The sequence below is a fragment of the Theobroma cacao genome, chromosome 2 (genome assembly GCF_000208745.1).
Source record: "Theobroma cacao cultivar B97-61/B2 chromosome 2, Criollo_cocoa_genome_V2, whole genome shotgun sequence".
NCBI lineage: Eukaryota > Viridiplantae > Streptophyta > Magnoliopsida > Malvales > Malvaceae > Theobroma > Theobroma cacao.
This window is the reverse complement of record NC_030851.1, coordinates 39,527,121-39,541,198: the sequence shown is the minus strand read 5'-3', so window position 1 is coordinate 39,541,198 and position 14,078 is coordinate 39,527,121. Positions and strand designations below refer to the sequence as shown.

At 35.0% G+C, this 14,078-nt stretch overlaps 2 protein-coding genes across 3 annotated transcripts; one reads left to right on the top strand and one right to left on the bottom strand.

Moving 5' to 3' along the window:
* LOC18610264 (uncharacterized hydrolase YugF) lies at positions 298-3,530 on the bottom strand. Of its 2 annotated transcripts, XM_007045820.2 has the most exons (9): positions 3,103-3,530; positions 2,886-2,983; positions 2,737-2,786; positions 2,416-2,511; positions 2,182-2,271; positions 1,666-1,758; positions 1,446-1,541; positions 885-950; positions 298-708 (listed from the first exon to the last, which is right to left on the bottom strand). In XM_007045820.2, exons 1-9 carry the CDS (start codon positions 3,378-3,380, stop codon positions 556-558), a joined length of 1,020 nt encoding a protein of 339 aa, XP_007045882.2. In that variant the 5' UTR covers positions 3,381-3,530; the 3' UTR covers positions 298-555. The 2 variants fall into 2 exon arrangements, with proteins under 2 accessions (XP_007045882.2, XP_007045883.2); XM_007045821.2 differs by lacking the exons at positions 1,446-1,541; positions 1,666-1,758.
* Positions 4,816-12,362, top strand: LOC18610263 (erlin-2-B). The gene is made up of 9 exons (XM_018115657.1): positions 4,816-4,952; positions 5,583-5,700; positions 5,852-5,919; positions 6,010-6,069; positions 6,169-6,327; positions 6,749-6,895; positions 11,467-11,681; positions 11,786-11,894; positions 11,962-12,362. The coding sequence occupies exons 1-9, from the start codon at positions 4,824-4,826 to the stop codon at positions 12,058-12,060; spliced, it is 1,104 nt and encodes a 367-aa protein (XP_017971146.1). The 5' UTR covers positions 4,816-4,823; the 3' UTR covers positions 12,061-12,362.

Here is a 14,078-nt window from a genome sequence, read left to right as displayed (position 1 = left end):
AAGCAGCATTATTGGACATTTGACGTGCATGGCCAAAATTTGTAGATTTATTAATGTATTTTCTAGGCCATGGGTGGGAGCTTGAGATTGTGACTTGTGAACCACCTACCAACCTTTCGGTTACAAGCACACTGAAAGAATTGGAGTGATGACAAAAGGCCTAATGGGTTAAGAAAAGAAACTGATCTCGTGCTTGCCTTTTTCTGAGTATCTGATTCCCAGGGAATTTTGGTGTCGAGCCTGTTAGATACTGCATTTCATATCGGACGATTCTTTAGGTAACCCAACCATTAGATAGAAGCAAGCAAACGGTCATGACATGAATGAAATCACAGGTGAACAATGATTTTTGCCAAAACACAGCAATTTCTGTCAAGCCATATGACTTAGGAAGCAAAACGGCTAAGATGAAATTTTCATCTCACATAATCTTTGCCGATACAAAAGTGACAAACGTTATGACCATTAAAACTGCATGTAAGCATCAGGTTAAGCATTACAGTGGTAACCCAAGCTAAATATGGTTGAAGCAGAGAGACAGAATAAACACCTTCATTACATAGGGACAAACTGAGCCTCTTTTTGGCAGTAATCCTGCACAAATTCCAAGATTAATCTGGCAACAGAATCTGGTTTTTCCACGTGAGGAAGATGACCACAATCAGGTATCTGGCGTATAATTGCATTTGGCAGTTCACAATGCAATCTCTGCATCAAAGCAATTGGAAAAATGAAGTCATTTTTAACTTTCTAACTGCATCAAGGGTGAGTTTCACTGTGTTATTTCTCAATCACGTCTCAAAAGTGAATAGAATTGGCCACTTCTTTATGGTATTCTCATGCCTATATGAAGCAAAATTTTGACAAAATGTTGAGTTGCTAACCACTCCTAGCTTGTTGCTAATAATCTGGTCATCCTCACCCCATATGATAAGTGTCTTCTGCTTTACCTGTAGAAGAAATTTACATAAGTTGCATGAAAAGCCTGCAGATTTGTAGTCATTTATTCAGAAGGATTGCTAAGCATTTGCTAACGAAACTCAAAACGAAGATATATCCTTTACTTTCATATTCATCAAATGCATGTAACACTTTAGAGGACCTGGGAAACATCCAACATGACTCCCTCCTTATAAGGAAATCAATAAAATTGGCAAGAGCTACCATCTGTTTTATTTGTTCTCATGAATTCTTCTTTGATTGTGTATCAGAGTAGTTTCTGAAGTGGGGTTATAGAAAAGATGACAAGACAAAAGAGGAGGCTACATTACTATCATCAGTGCAGTTTGATATCAAGGTCATATGTCATATCTGCCCCACAACATTCCCTCTTGGAGATGATTTGAAAATTTACTCAAATGAAATTAAACTAAACAATAGAACTGAATACTAGGAGCCTGTCAATACTCATATTTATCCCTGCAAAATAGCCCCAATAGACAGACCTGATCTATCTGTCTGCTGACATTGTAACCACCACTAATCATGAAATTCACAGTTGCATCCTCCCACCAAGGATACAGGCAATGCAAACGACCAATCTGGACAGGATTACAAGAAAGGAATACGTATTAGGTTCCCCTTCAACCTTCAAAATCCTAAAATGTTCTAGTTTCCAGGAATAAGCATTACATTGCTTAGCATCATTTTGCAAGGAGAACTTACATTAGTCCAGTCCAAACTGGTGCTGAATGATGTACCCTTAAATGCCAAAAAGATTGTATACAAGCGTAGCGGGAAGCTCTTCAATAAAGATGCCTAATTCACAAAAATCTATGGTTATAGCACTAATGTACAATCTAATAACTCTTTAGCATGCCCTTCCCCTTCTCCCGAAGGAGAAAAAGGGCACAAACAAGAATTGTTGTAAAGTATATGCATGTATCGCATAGAATGGTTGTTATTTTTCAAACAACAGAAACTAGAAGTTTAATAAAACCTTTTGTTGTCTTTACCACAAAGATGAAAGATTCAGTTAATGAGGAGACACAATGAACAAAAAGAAATTCCGAAACAATTTAGTTGACACTCTAACAAGGGAAAAGCTTGTTCACAACACACAAAGTGGTCCTAGAAACATTTCAACTGGAGAAAACCAAATGACACAGACAATTATAAACAGCTTGGATTTGCTATAACAATTGAGATTCAAGTCTTTTATGAGTTGCAAAGAAGACCAACCCCAGCATAGGCTGCTGCTCTGGGTAGCGTTGCTAGGTTTCCCGTGCCTTCTGCATATACACTTGCATCAATCAAAACAAGATTTTCAACCTGAAAATAAAGTAACTAATGGTCATGAGTTTCATGGAGCATCAGAGGCATTTAATTAGCAATTTTTTTTATCAAACTATAACTCTACTCTCCAACTAATCTAATGGAGCATAAATCATAAGCACAGTTGTCTAAGACACTCACAGCTTCTGGGTGGTTGACTGCAAAATCAACTGCAACAGCAGCGCCCAGGCTTGGTCCAACAAATGTCATCGGCCTTTTGATGTATGACTTCCAAAGCTGTATAGCAGAGATCCAGTGTAGTCTCAACATATTGGATTCTTTATGCTAACACTTGCATTGCTACCAACAAACTCATTAATCTTGCATGTTATTCTTGAACTCCAATCTCAATACAACTACCACTTTTACATAACGTTACCCCATGTTAATTATCTTACTGCTTAATCCTATGTCATTCGATGAATTGAAAACATTCTTGAGGTAACAAGATGTTAGATGTACCTGGTAGAAATGCTCACGCTTAGACTGCACATCACATGACCCAAGTCTTTCTAGCAATAAAAATAAATAATGGGAGAAAAAACAGAAACCAATATCAGAGCCATAAGTTGTTTGAAGGTCCAATAACACACAAACAAAGCAAAACAAACCTAAATTAGAGAAACCCCAGCCAAGAATGTCGACAGCCCAAGTTTCCAAACCAGCCTCCTCAAGCAATGGATATGTGTATCTCCATTCTAGACAAGAACTGAATAGCAATAAAGAAAATTGGTGAATCCCAGATACAAACTAATTAAACTTCATCTGATTTTCAATTCTAAACTAAGTATATTTGAAGAAGAAAAAAGGAGAGAGAGAGAGAGAGACCTGTCAAAACCATGGAGGAGAACCAATGGACTTTGCTCGCTCTGAACCAATGGCTTCACACAACTACTCATAATCGTACTTTCCGAGAAGCTAACCTTGACGGGCAGTCTCTCGATTCGGGTGGCGAGTTTTCGAGCAAACGGGTCTTTGATTTGTTCCACTTGTTTCGGTAGAAAAGGAGGGAACTCATCCGCCGCCAGAATGGTGAATCGGCGCCGCCGTTGGGTTTTGCGTTTTGGAAACAACGTCCGCAAGGGGCTGGCCGTGAGTGTCGGCATTTTTCTTCACCCTCCTCTATGAAGTGAGTGGTGGAGCATGCTCGTAACTGATACCCGACACACACTGACAACCATGCAATCTAGACTAAAACTAGAGGCGACAAAATCAAGATCAACTCCAAATGAATCAAACCACTTAAACAATCCCAACTGTCATAACTTAAACCCAAATCCATTCCTTTGACTCTTCTGACTTCAACAGATTTGGTAATGGAACATTTGCCTCACGCGAGTCAAAGGCGCGTGTATTAACGATTTCCATTTTTAAGTAGTGGTCAATGCCAGGAACATCCCGCGCAAAAATGAAGCAAGTTCAAGCGAATACTATATCTCCTCTGTTTTCCTCTGTTTCTTCACCAAAAACGAAAAAGAACAAAATTTAATACATTTTCTTCATGAAAAAAGGAAAGGAAATTGCCTTGGATTACATTAATCGTTTCCACGTAATTCTGGGTCCGACTTAAATTTTCTTCTTTCCTATTGGTCCAAATACAGTAGTCATTGGAATTGGATCCAAGCCCTTTTCTTCTACCATGTTGTTTCTGAGTGCTTGTGTTGTGGAGCAGGTTAAGGAAGGACGTTTCCATTCTTTGAATAAAGAATGGTATTATGTTTTTTTTTTTGGGAACTTTCTTATTTTTATTTGGAAAATCAAAATAACATAAATAGGAATATGACTCGAATCCAATGTCGATACAATATTTGAGTTTGATTTAATTTTATTATTATTTTTTATTTTAAATTTAGTTCGATGAATAATACATCTATTTGAACTCAATTTGATAAAATTTAATTATTTGTAATAGAGAAAAATATCCAAAAAATTTTAAGGTGTTTGAATTCTTCAACTCGATTTTATACTCAAACGGCTTTAAATCGAGCTCAACTTGATAATAAATAAGTTGAGCTTGACTATTATTTAAGTAAAAAATGAACACAATTAACTTAATTAACTTAATTCATTTGCATCTTTAATTTTATTTACATTTTATAGGGAAAAAGGGATCTGAATTATCCAATTTTTTGGACTAAGTAAAAAAAATATTTTCAAAATCTTTATTAGTATAATATTTAAAAATTTTAAAAATTTAAATAAATTATTATTAATTAAAAATCACTTATTATTTTATAACAAAGAAAATTTTATTGTTTTTTCCTTTCCTTGCCCCGAAACTTTCCTCTAAAGTTCGGTGCTTCTACGAGAGGAAAGGAACCAACATTCAACATTACTGTCCAATCCCATGAATCTGATGCTCTTAACGCTTTCGTCTTCACCCATATCATGACCATGTTCCGAAGCTACCATCTCTCCACGTATGCACCATCAACGGTCGGCATTAATCTGATCATGTATTGGCAGCTTCACCTATATATATATATATACTATGAATAATCAAATTCAGTTCTCATTTTGTTTACTATACGGTTATTTTTCTAACCGCCATGGATCCACAGCAACAGAGAGAAGCAGCTACACCGTCACGGCCACCGCCTCCGCCTCGTCCAGCTCAAAGTGTTTATTCGTTTCCAATCATCGTGATCGTCTTTGCCTTCATTGTTATCGCCTCCTCGGTAACCGCTTTCTCTCTCCGCATTAATTCTATACGTATACTCTCGTCTATATCGATCCAAGTAAATGCCGGAAAAAGTTTATGGAGTTTTTGATTAGATTCTGATCGGTTCATTGATTCAATCAAGTTTGAATGTATTTTTGAGTTGATTTACTTATTTCTACTAAGCATTCAACCGTAGCTGACATGGTGAACATAAGTTCATCCACGTGATATAACATCACTTCACAATCTTAAGCTCTTTTATTTTTGGTACTAAGTCTGTTTTCAAGCCCTTGCTTGATTTAGCCTAGAGCTTTCTTTATTTTTTGAGAAATTTTGACTTAACTAATTATTTGTGAATTCCTTGTTTGGCACACTTCTCATACAAACATAATTGCTTTAACATTCTCCTTCTTTTAAGATTGGTGAGGCCTGACTTGAATCAGTTTGATTTATTCTTGAGAATTGCACAATGATCTGAACATCAATGTTAGTAGTTTATATGAAAGGCAACAATTTCCTTTAGGCTCTTCAACTGGAGAATTCTTGCTTCTTAGATTGTAGAAACCTCAAATGAATTTGCAAGATTATTTGTTAAAAAAATCACTTTAGTACCGAAATTCATGTGGTGTAACAATGAGATTTCCAGGCAATGATTCCTCCTTCAAATATTAAAAATACCTTATCCATTTTGCATCAAGTCCCAGAAGGTCATGTAGGTGTGTATTGGAGGGGAGGTGCTCTTCTAAAGACAATAACAGAGCCAGGTTAGGATTGGGTCTTTCTTTTTTATATTTTACAATAGCTAGTTGCTGGCATGTGCAGTCTTTCTTATATATATATATATATATATATATATATATATANTTTATTATATATATATATATATATATATATATATATACACACTATAAACAGGTTTCCATTTGAAGATGCCTCTGATAACCCAGCATGAGCCTGTTCTAGTTACCCTTCAAACAGATCAGGTAAAAATTTTTTGCCCATATTGTGAACATGGTGTATCATTTGGACTTAATTCATAATAATGTCTTATGTCTTTTTTTAAAAAAAATTAGGTGAGGGATATCCCCTGTGGTACTAAAGGGGGTGTCATGATCAACTTTGAAAAGATAGAGGTGAGGTTTTGTACTGTTCTTAATTCATAGAAGTTGAGCAGTTTTAAGTTCCGACCTTCTTCCCGTCATTGATATTTGCTTGAATTTACATCTGTTTAGGTTGTCAATCGGCTTCGAAAAGAATATGTGTATGAGACGCTGCTCAACTATGGTGTTCATTATGACAACACATGGATATATGACAAGATTCATCATGAGATCAATCAGTTTTGCAGCTCTCATACTCTTCAACAAGTTTATATAGATGTGTTTGATCAGGTAAGAAAGGATGCAAACTGAACTATACTCTCTAAGGCTTGAGGTGGTCAGTTCCTTTCACCCATGCACTACATGATACATGAAGTGTATTTAAACTGGAATGTCATTTTTCTTTGACATATATGATGCAACTTAAGGCATCACAGAATCCTAAGCCCATTGAAGAGTTCTTTTTTGGGAGTTTGATATTATCTGTTTTTTCAAAAAAAATAGGACTTATTTTTCACCTGTTAAAGTACCTTAAGCTTATTTTTTATGTTGTTTAATAACCTTGAGTTGTCAATGGTGTTGTGCTGCATGAAACGTTTTTCTTTGTTTTACATTCCAGTGCTTGTAATAATTTTTTTCTTCATTTCAGTTAGAATTAGTTCAGTGAACTTTTAAAGTTTAATCAGCCAAATCATATCTTTGATTGTTTCAGATAGATGAAAAGATGAAAGATGCTCTTCAGGGCGATTGCACACGCTATGCACCAGGAATTGAAATTCTTAGTGTACGCGTTACAAAGCCCACCATACCTGAGAGCATTAGAAGAAATTATGAACAAATGGAAGAGGAACGCACGAAGGTATAGCTTTCTAATGCACATAATGATAAAATCAATAGAAACCTGATAAACCAGCTGAAAAAAGAGGAAGCTCGAGAGACAATTGAGAGGGCAAATGATTTTTCACTTCTCTGAATCAGTTAGTACAAGATGTATTTATACAAGCTTCTAACTAACTCTGAAAACAACTAACAACTAACTTTTTACCTAATTACAGTAGTATGGTAAAAGTAACTAGTAAAATAACAATCTAATCCTATAATAAAATCACATGTGTCCTGCTAATACTCTGTTTTCCATTACAGTCAACAACTCATACTTTTTTAAATAATAGCTGTAACTTCTAATACTCCCCCTCAAGATGAATTGAGTATGTTATGCACATTCATCTTGTTAAGGAGTCTCTGGAAAACCTTTGGCTGTAAAGCCTTTGTGAATATATTTGCAACCTATAATGCTGTTGAGACATGAATGGGGCTAATCAATCCAGATTTTACCTCATCACGAATGAAATGAACATCCATCTCAATATGTTTTGTTCGCTCATGTAAAACTGGATTTTTACATATATGAATAGCTGATTGATTGTCTGTGTAGAGCTTTATGGATGTAGAATGTTCAATGCCAAAATCAGAGAGTAAATATTTCAACCACATTACTTCACAATAGGTTGCAGCCATAGAATGATACTCTGCTTCTACAGAACTCCTAGCAATAACTTATTGCTTCTTAGACTTCCAACTTACCAGTGATTCACCAATAAAAACACAGAATCCTGTTATTGATCTTCGTGTATTTGGACAAACAACCTAATCACTATATGAATATGCAATCAGTTGCAAATAAGATTTTGATTTCAAAAGAATTCCTTGTCCTGGTGAACCCTTTAAGTACTTTAATACTCTATAAGCTGCCATGAGATGAATATGCCCTGGTTTATCCATAAACTGAGAAAGTGTTTGAACATCATAGGATATGTCTGGCCTTGTGAAGGTTAAGCATAATAGCTTCCCAATGAGTTGGCGATAAACAACAGCATTGGTTAATTGCTCTTCATCTGTTGCCTTTTCAAGTTTATGATTATAATCTATTAGTGTTGATACTGGCTTTGCACCCATAAAACCATGCTCATCCAGCATATCTAAAACATATTTCCTTTGACAGATAGAAAAGCCTTCTGTTGATCTAGCTACTTCCAATCCTAGGAAATATTTAACTTCTCCAAGGTCCTTCAATTTGAAGTGAGAACTCGAGTATTCTTTAAATATTTCCTAGGATTGGAAGTATTGTCAACAAGGGTTGAATCTGAAAAGTCAACTACAGGGTCAATAGTTCTGCTAGAAACAAACTGTTCATTGGAATTTATAGCAGAATAAATTGAATTGGATGTTCCTGTGTTATCTAAGGATGTAGAAGATTGCAATGAACGTGTCGAAGCAAATGGAGGTGTGGAAGATGGAAATGAAGTAGGTACAACATCCAAAAAATCAAAATCTATGTCATGCACATGAGGTGTTTGATAAAATGCATGATCATAAGAATTTGTGCCAAATGATTGAAATGGAAACACATGTTCATGAAAAACTACATTCCTAGATATTAGAATCTTGTTGGCAAGAAGATCATAAACCTTATAACCTTAGACACCATTAGGATAGCCTAAAAATATGCATTTACTAGCCCTCGGATCAAATTTCTTTCTATGTTGGCTAAGAGTAGAAACAAAACATAGGCTGCCAAAAACTCTAAGATGAGCATAAGATGGAGGTTTCCTATAAAAAAGCTCATATGGAGTAAAATTATAGAGAATTCTGCTTGGCATTCTATTGATAATAAGAATGGTAGTAAGGATAGCATGTCCCCAAAAATGAAGTGGAACATGAGACTAATGTAGTAAAGCTCTAGCTACTACTAAGATGTGTTAATGTTTTCTTTCAACCCTACCATTTTGTTGAGGAGTTTCAACACAGGTTAGATGATGAACAATACATGTCCTGACATAGAATTCAATAAGATCAAATTCTTTACCATTATTTGTCCTTAAAACTTTGATACAAGTATTAAATTGAGTTTTGACGAAATTATGGAAGTTAGAGATGATGGTTGAAACATCTAATTTACATTTCATCAAAAACACCCATGTAAAACGTGTAAAATCATCCACAAGAGTAAGAAAATACCTTTGATTAGAAACGGTAGGTATCTCATAAAGACCCCATATATCAGCATGTACAATTTCAAATGGATTTACAGCGGTTTGCACATGAATAGGGAATGGAGTTTCTTTGTTTGGCCATAGGACAAACTTCACAAATCAAATTTTTTGAACTTTGAACTTCTGAACAATGCTCATGAATTACATTTATTCTTTCTGAAGGTGCATGACCTAATCTAAAATGCCACAAATCAAAGTTAAAAGGTGTAACTATGCTACTGAAAATTGAAGTCACATTGACAGAATCAATGATTTATTGAAACTATATTTGGACAGATCTTGCTCATCCTCATTAACTTGCATGAAGTATAAACCTGCAATGACTTTAGCTACCCCAGTCACCTTGCATGAATTCAGATCCTAAACAACACATATCTCATCAATAAACCAGACACAATTTGTTTTTGAACTAGTAAGCTTACTCACAGAAAGAAGATTAAACTTAAAGCTAGGAAGACATAAGACATTATTTAAGGTGAGAGATGAAGTAAGTTTGTAGTCCTAATGTGAGAAACTAAAGCTCTAGCCTTATTTGGAAGTTGCACAAAACAATTAGACACAAGCTAAGCAGAAACAAAATTGTTCAAAGTATAAGAAATATGATATGTTGCCCTTGTATCTACTATCCAAGAATTATGTTTAATCATGAAAGCATTCACATTTCGATATTTGGAAAGAAGATTATTAGAATTACTGAAGCAAGTGAGACAAAAAATGATACCTGCAAATGTAGAATTGACCAAAGAATGTTTGCCTTGTTGAGTAACAGTAGGATTTTCCTTACCATCATCAATATTAATGCCATTCTCATTTAGAAGATTTATCAGCTTGCTGACTTGATGCATAATGGGTGACATTTGGAACATGGAGCTATTTCCAGCAACCTCATTATCTTGTGCAGGTTGTTTTCCCTCCATAAGTGTAGCATTATTCACTGACTTGTCTTTCTTGTATGCATTTCTTCCTTTGTTGAACTTGAAATCCTTCAGAAAACCTATTAACCTATAACATTTTTCTTTCAAATGGCCATTCTTAATGCAATGAGAACAAATGACATCTTTGTTGAATCTCTTATTGTCATCTGTTGCAACAGCCATAACAGAAGAATCCAACACTAGTTGACCTTGTATCAGCAGGTTTCTTTGTGCTTCTTCCCTCAACACCATACTATATACCTTATCCAAAGTAGGAATAAGATCTAGTAAAATTATTTACGATTTTATAGCAAAGTAAGAATCATTCAAACTATCAGGAACCTAAAGACCATATCCTTCTGGTATTGATTTGAATACCTTTTAAAGCAATTAAGATTGCATTTTTCACATTCACATTGTGGCAGTGGTCTGTAGTTCCTCATCTCCTCCAAATCCCCTTTAATTCGATGAAATAAACATTTACTGATCTTGTTCCTTGAGACACATTCCCCAAAGTAAATTGCAAGTTACATACCCTTGTGTCATCAGGTTATAAGAAGTTTTGTCTCAGAGTACTCCAAATTTCTACAGCAAAGTCCATGTAGAACACAGTAGAAGCTATAGGAGGGGTTACTGACTCTAATAACCAAGCTACGATTAAATTGTTGCACCTTGTCTATGAATCAAACAATGAATCTGTTATAGTTGGTTTAGCAATAGTTCCATTCAAGAACCCTAACTTGTTCCTAATCAAAATTGCTAAAGCAACGATCTACTCCATGGAACATAATTTGTTGTGCTAAGTTAAAGAGTAATTACAACTAATCTAGGATGATCAAAATGGTGTTTAAAATAAGGTGATAATGGATCTTGAACGGGAGAAACAACAGACTTTGCGATTGTACTTTCTTCCATCACAAACTTAGAAATTACAAGAATGATTAGCAAGATTCAACAAGCAAATTTCATCAAGAATGATGCTAGAACTATTGGAAATCAGAAACAAGTAACAAGATTTTCGAAATAATGAGAGTTTCGAGTCCCTAACCTGATTGCTCTGATACCATGATAAAATCAATAGAAACATGATAAACCAGTTGAAAACTGAGGAAGCTCGAGAGACAATTGAGAGGAAAAATGATTTTTCACTTCTCTAAATCAGTTAGTACAAGACATATTTATACAAGCTGATAACTAACTCTGAAAACAACTAACAACTAACTTTTTAACTAATTATAGTAATGTGGTAAAAGTAACTAGTAAAACAACAATCTAAGCCTATAATTAATAAAATTACACGTGTCCTGCTAATACTTTGTTTTCCATTACAGTCAACAACTCATGCTTCTTTAAATAACAGTTGTAACTTCTAATACATAATGTTACTATTTTGCTTGCTTAGTATGTTTCTGATAATTTTGTGATTTACATCAATGATCAATCTATATAATGCTGTTGCGTAGGTATTAATATCTATTGAGAGACAAAAAGTAGTTGAAAAAGAGTCAGAGACACAAAAAAAGATGGCTATTAGTGAAGCTGAGAAGACTGCCACTGTTAGCAAGATCTTGATGGAACAAAAGTTGATGGAGAAGGAGAGTGCTAGGAGGCAGCAGGAAATTGAGAACCAAATGTACATTGCTCGTGAAAAGAGTCTAGCAGATGCTGATTTTTACCGGTGAAATCATCTTAATTACTTCTATTGTTTTTAACTTTGATGAAGAAATATGTGACATAATAATGCACAGGCGTTGATGTTGCTCCCTTTTCTCCATTATTCAGTGTAATGAAAGAAGCTGAAGCAAACAAGTTGAAGCTGACCGCAGAATTTCTTGAACTCAAATTCATCGAGGCCATTGCTGATAATACAAAGATTTTCTTCGGGGACAAGGTTTGATCTTTTTCACTTTTGTCTCACTGTCTTCCTCTGCGAGTCTGGCTCATTTTTTGTTCTGCAGATTCCCAATATGGTTATGGATCAAAGGCTTTTTGGCAACTTCCTTCAGAATGCGTCCCGACAGGTGGCCATGGAAAGGCAACTAAAGTCAGATGCTTAAGTTTCAATAAATGCCATGAAGTGAAATGGTCAATACACCTTATACACAACATAGAATATAACAAAAAAAATTTTTTTGGTTAATCATCCTTTTTACTCGACTAGTATATGGGAGGGATTCTTGATAATGCTTTTGGTTAGCAGAAAGTAAAGGTAGATAGTCTTTTACATTTGTTCAGTGGTTTAATCTGTAAAGTGTAGTGGTTTTCTTTTCCTTTTTGTTTCTGTTGTCAATATCTTCATTGGTTTTTCTTCGAGTTACTTGTATTGTTCATCACGATTTATGAAATAATCGAAGAATTAAAGATTATCGTCCTTTATCATCTGTCAATATTTTTTTAATTAATATTTTGTGAATATTTTTTTTACTTAATACATTATTAAAATATTTTCAATCCATAACTACCTAATTTATTTATATTTAGGAATATTCTTTAAAAAATAAATTGACAATAATATTTTTACTTTTTATTTTTGGGGTACAAAACAGCCATGAAAGCCCCAACCATATACACTGTAGATACTAGATTTTGGTTAATACTGTTACTCTAAAGAATTATGTTACAATATAATATTGTACAGAAAACAACCAAAACAAGTGAAGTGTTACTTCACGCAGAATAAGTGAAGTGCTACTTCAAGTACTACTTAAAGCAGAACAATTAGAAAAAGTAAAGTATTACTCCATATGGAACAACTAATATAAGTAGAACAACCACTTTGAATAGAATAACCGCTTCACTTGGATGACAGTGAAAGTAGCTCAGAATAAGTGGCAGGGTTTATGGGTTACTTTCATCTTGGGATGTTCCAGAGAGTTTGGCTTGGTGGCTTAGATATGGAGGTAGTTAAGTGGTCTTCCTCTTAACCCTTTCCTGAAGTACAAGTGTTTCACCCTCTTACCTTATTCTCGTATACTTATTCATGTACAGCTTATTCTCTTGTACCTATTCTCGTACAGCTTCTTCTCTTATACCTATTCTTGTAAACCTCTTTTCTATTACCTTTACTTGAGAACAAGTCTTACTACATCCAATTACAGTAACGGTTACTTACATTAATATTCTTCATAATAATGTCATTCATTAGGCGCATTAAAGCCTATGGTTATGTAACCGTCACTTTTAACACTATATATAGAGCCTCACAATTCATTTGGGGGGACTCTTTTCTCCCCCTCCAGTCTAACACATTCTCAACTTCAAAGCTTCTCTCTCTAAATTCTCTCTCTAATTATCTTGTACTCTCTAAGTCTCTTTAAGTCTATTTTTATTGTCTTTCACCTGCCACAGCACTTATTACTTCAGGAACTGCTTCAATCTTCCTCTCTACCACCTCTGGCACATCATTTTACTTGTTTGCAATGCTTCTTCTCCCTATCACAAGAACCCCCTTTACATTTTGGCGACTTCACTAGGGAGGAGTGATTGCATTAAGTAAGACTTTTACTGCTGAAATTTCTTGTTTTTGAAAAAGATGGAGAGTTCCACTGGCAACTAGGATGCACCTGTTCCTTCCTACATTCAGGATCTGATGAGAATGATTCAAACTTCCCAAGAGAGGATGCAAATTTTGGAAGACAATAATAAGCGAATGATGGACACTATATCTCAATTTGCATCCTCTACTATCACCACTTTTCAAGCTCAATTTGTGCATCTTAATGAGAGTGCACCTGTTGGAGTCACTCATCTAGTTCAAACATTGAGGACAATGGAGGCAATGGAGAAGGTGCAGCTGATGTAGTAGTTACTGCAAACCCTAACCCTACCAACACCACTACTGCAGTTACTCTAACTACTACTTCTACTGCAGTAATCCCATCTATTCCTACTCAAGGATTTGTGACACTGGAAGAGCTCTAAAAGTTGTTAGATCAGAAGAACAAGAGCTTGAATTTTTCTGAGTTTGATATCAAGTTGCCTTACCCGGCCAGTGTAGCTGTAAAACCATACCCTAAAGACTATACTAGCCCTAAGTTTAAACAATTTAATGGGAAAACTAGTGATGCACGTGAAC

What these genes read in the sequence shown, in the direction of transcription:
- LOC18610264 (XM_007045820.2), bottom strand. Translation starts at nt 3,380, where the DNA reads ATGCCGACACTCACGGCCAGCCCCTTGCGGACGTTGTTTCCAAAACGC. An exon ending in CTCCTCCATGGTTTTGACAG is followed by an intron (nt 2,984 to 3,102) that starts GTCTCTCTCTCT and finishes ATTGCTATTCAG; the next exon opens with TTCTTGTCTAGAATGGAGAT. An exon ending in GAGCAGCAGCCTATGCTGGG is followed by an intron (nt 1,759 to 2,181) that starts GTTGGTCTTCTT and finishes TTTGTGAATTAG; the next exon opens with GCATCTTTATTGAAGAGCTT.
- LOC18610263 (XM_018115657.1), top strand. Translation starts at nt 4,824, where the DNA reads ATGGATCCACAGCAACAGAGAGAAGCAGCTACACCGTCACGGCCACCG. An exon ending in TGGAAGAGGAACGCACGAAG is followed by an intron (nt 6,896 to 11,466) that starts GTATAGCTTTCT and finishes GCTGTTGCGTAG; the next exon opens with GTATTAATATCTATTGAGAG. An exon ending in GCAGATGCTGATTTTTACCG is followed by an intron (nt 11,682 to 11,785) that starts GTGAAATCATCT and finishes TCCATTATTCAG; the next exon opens with TGTAATGAAAGAAGCTGAAG.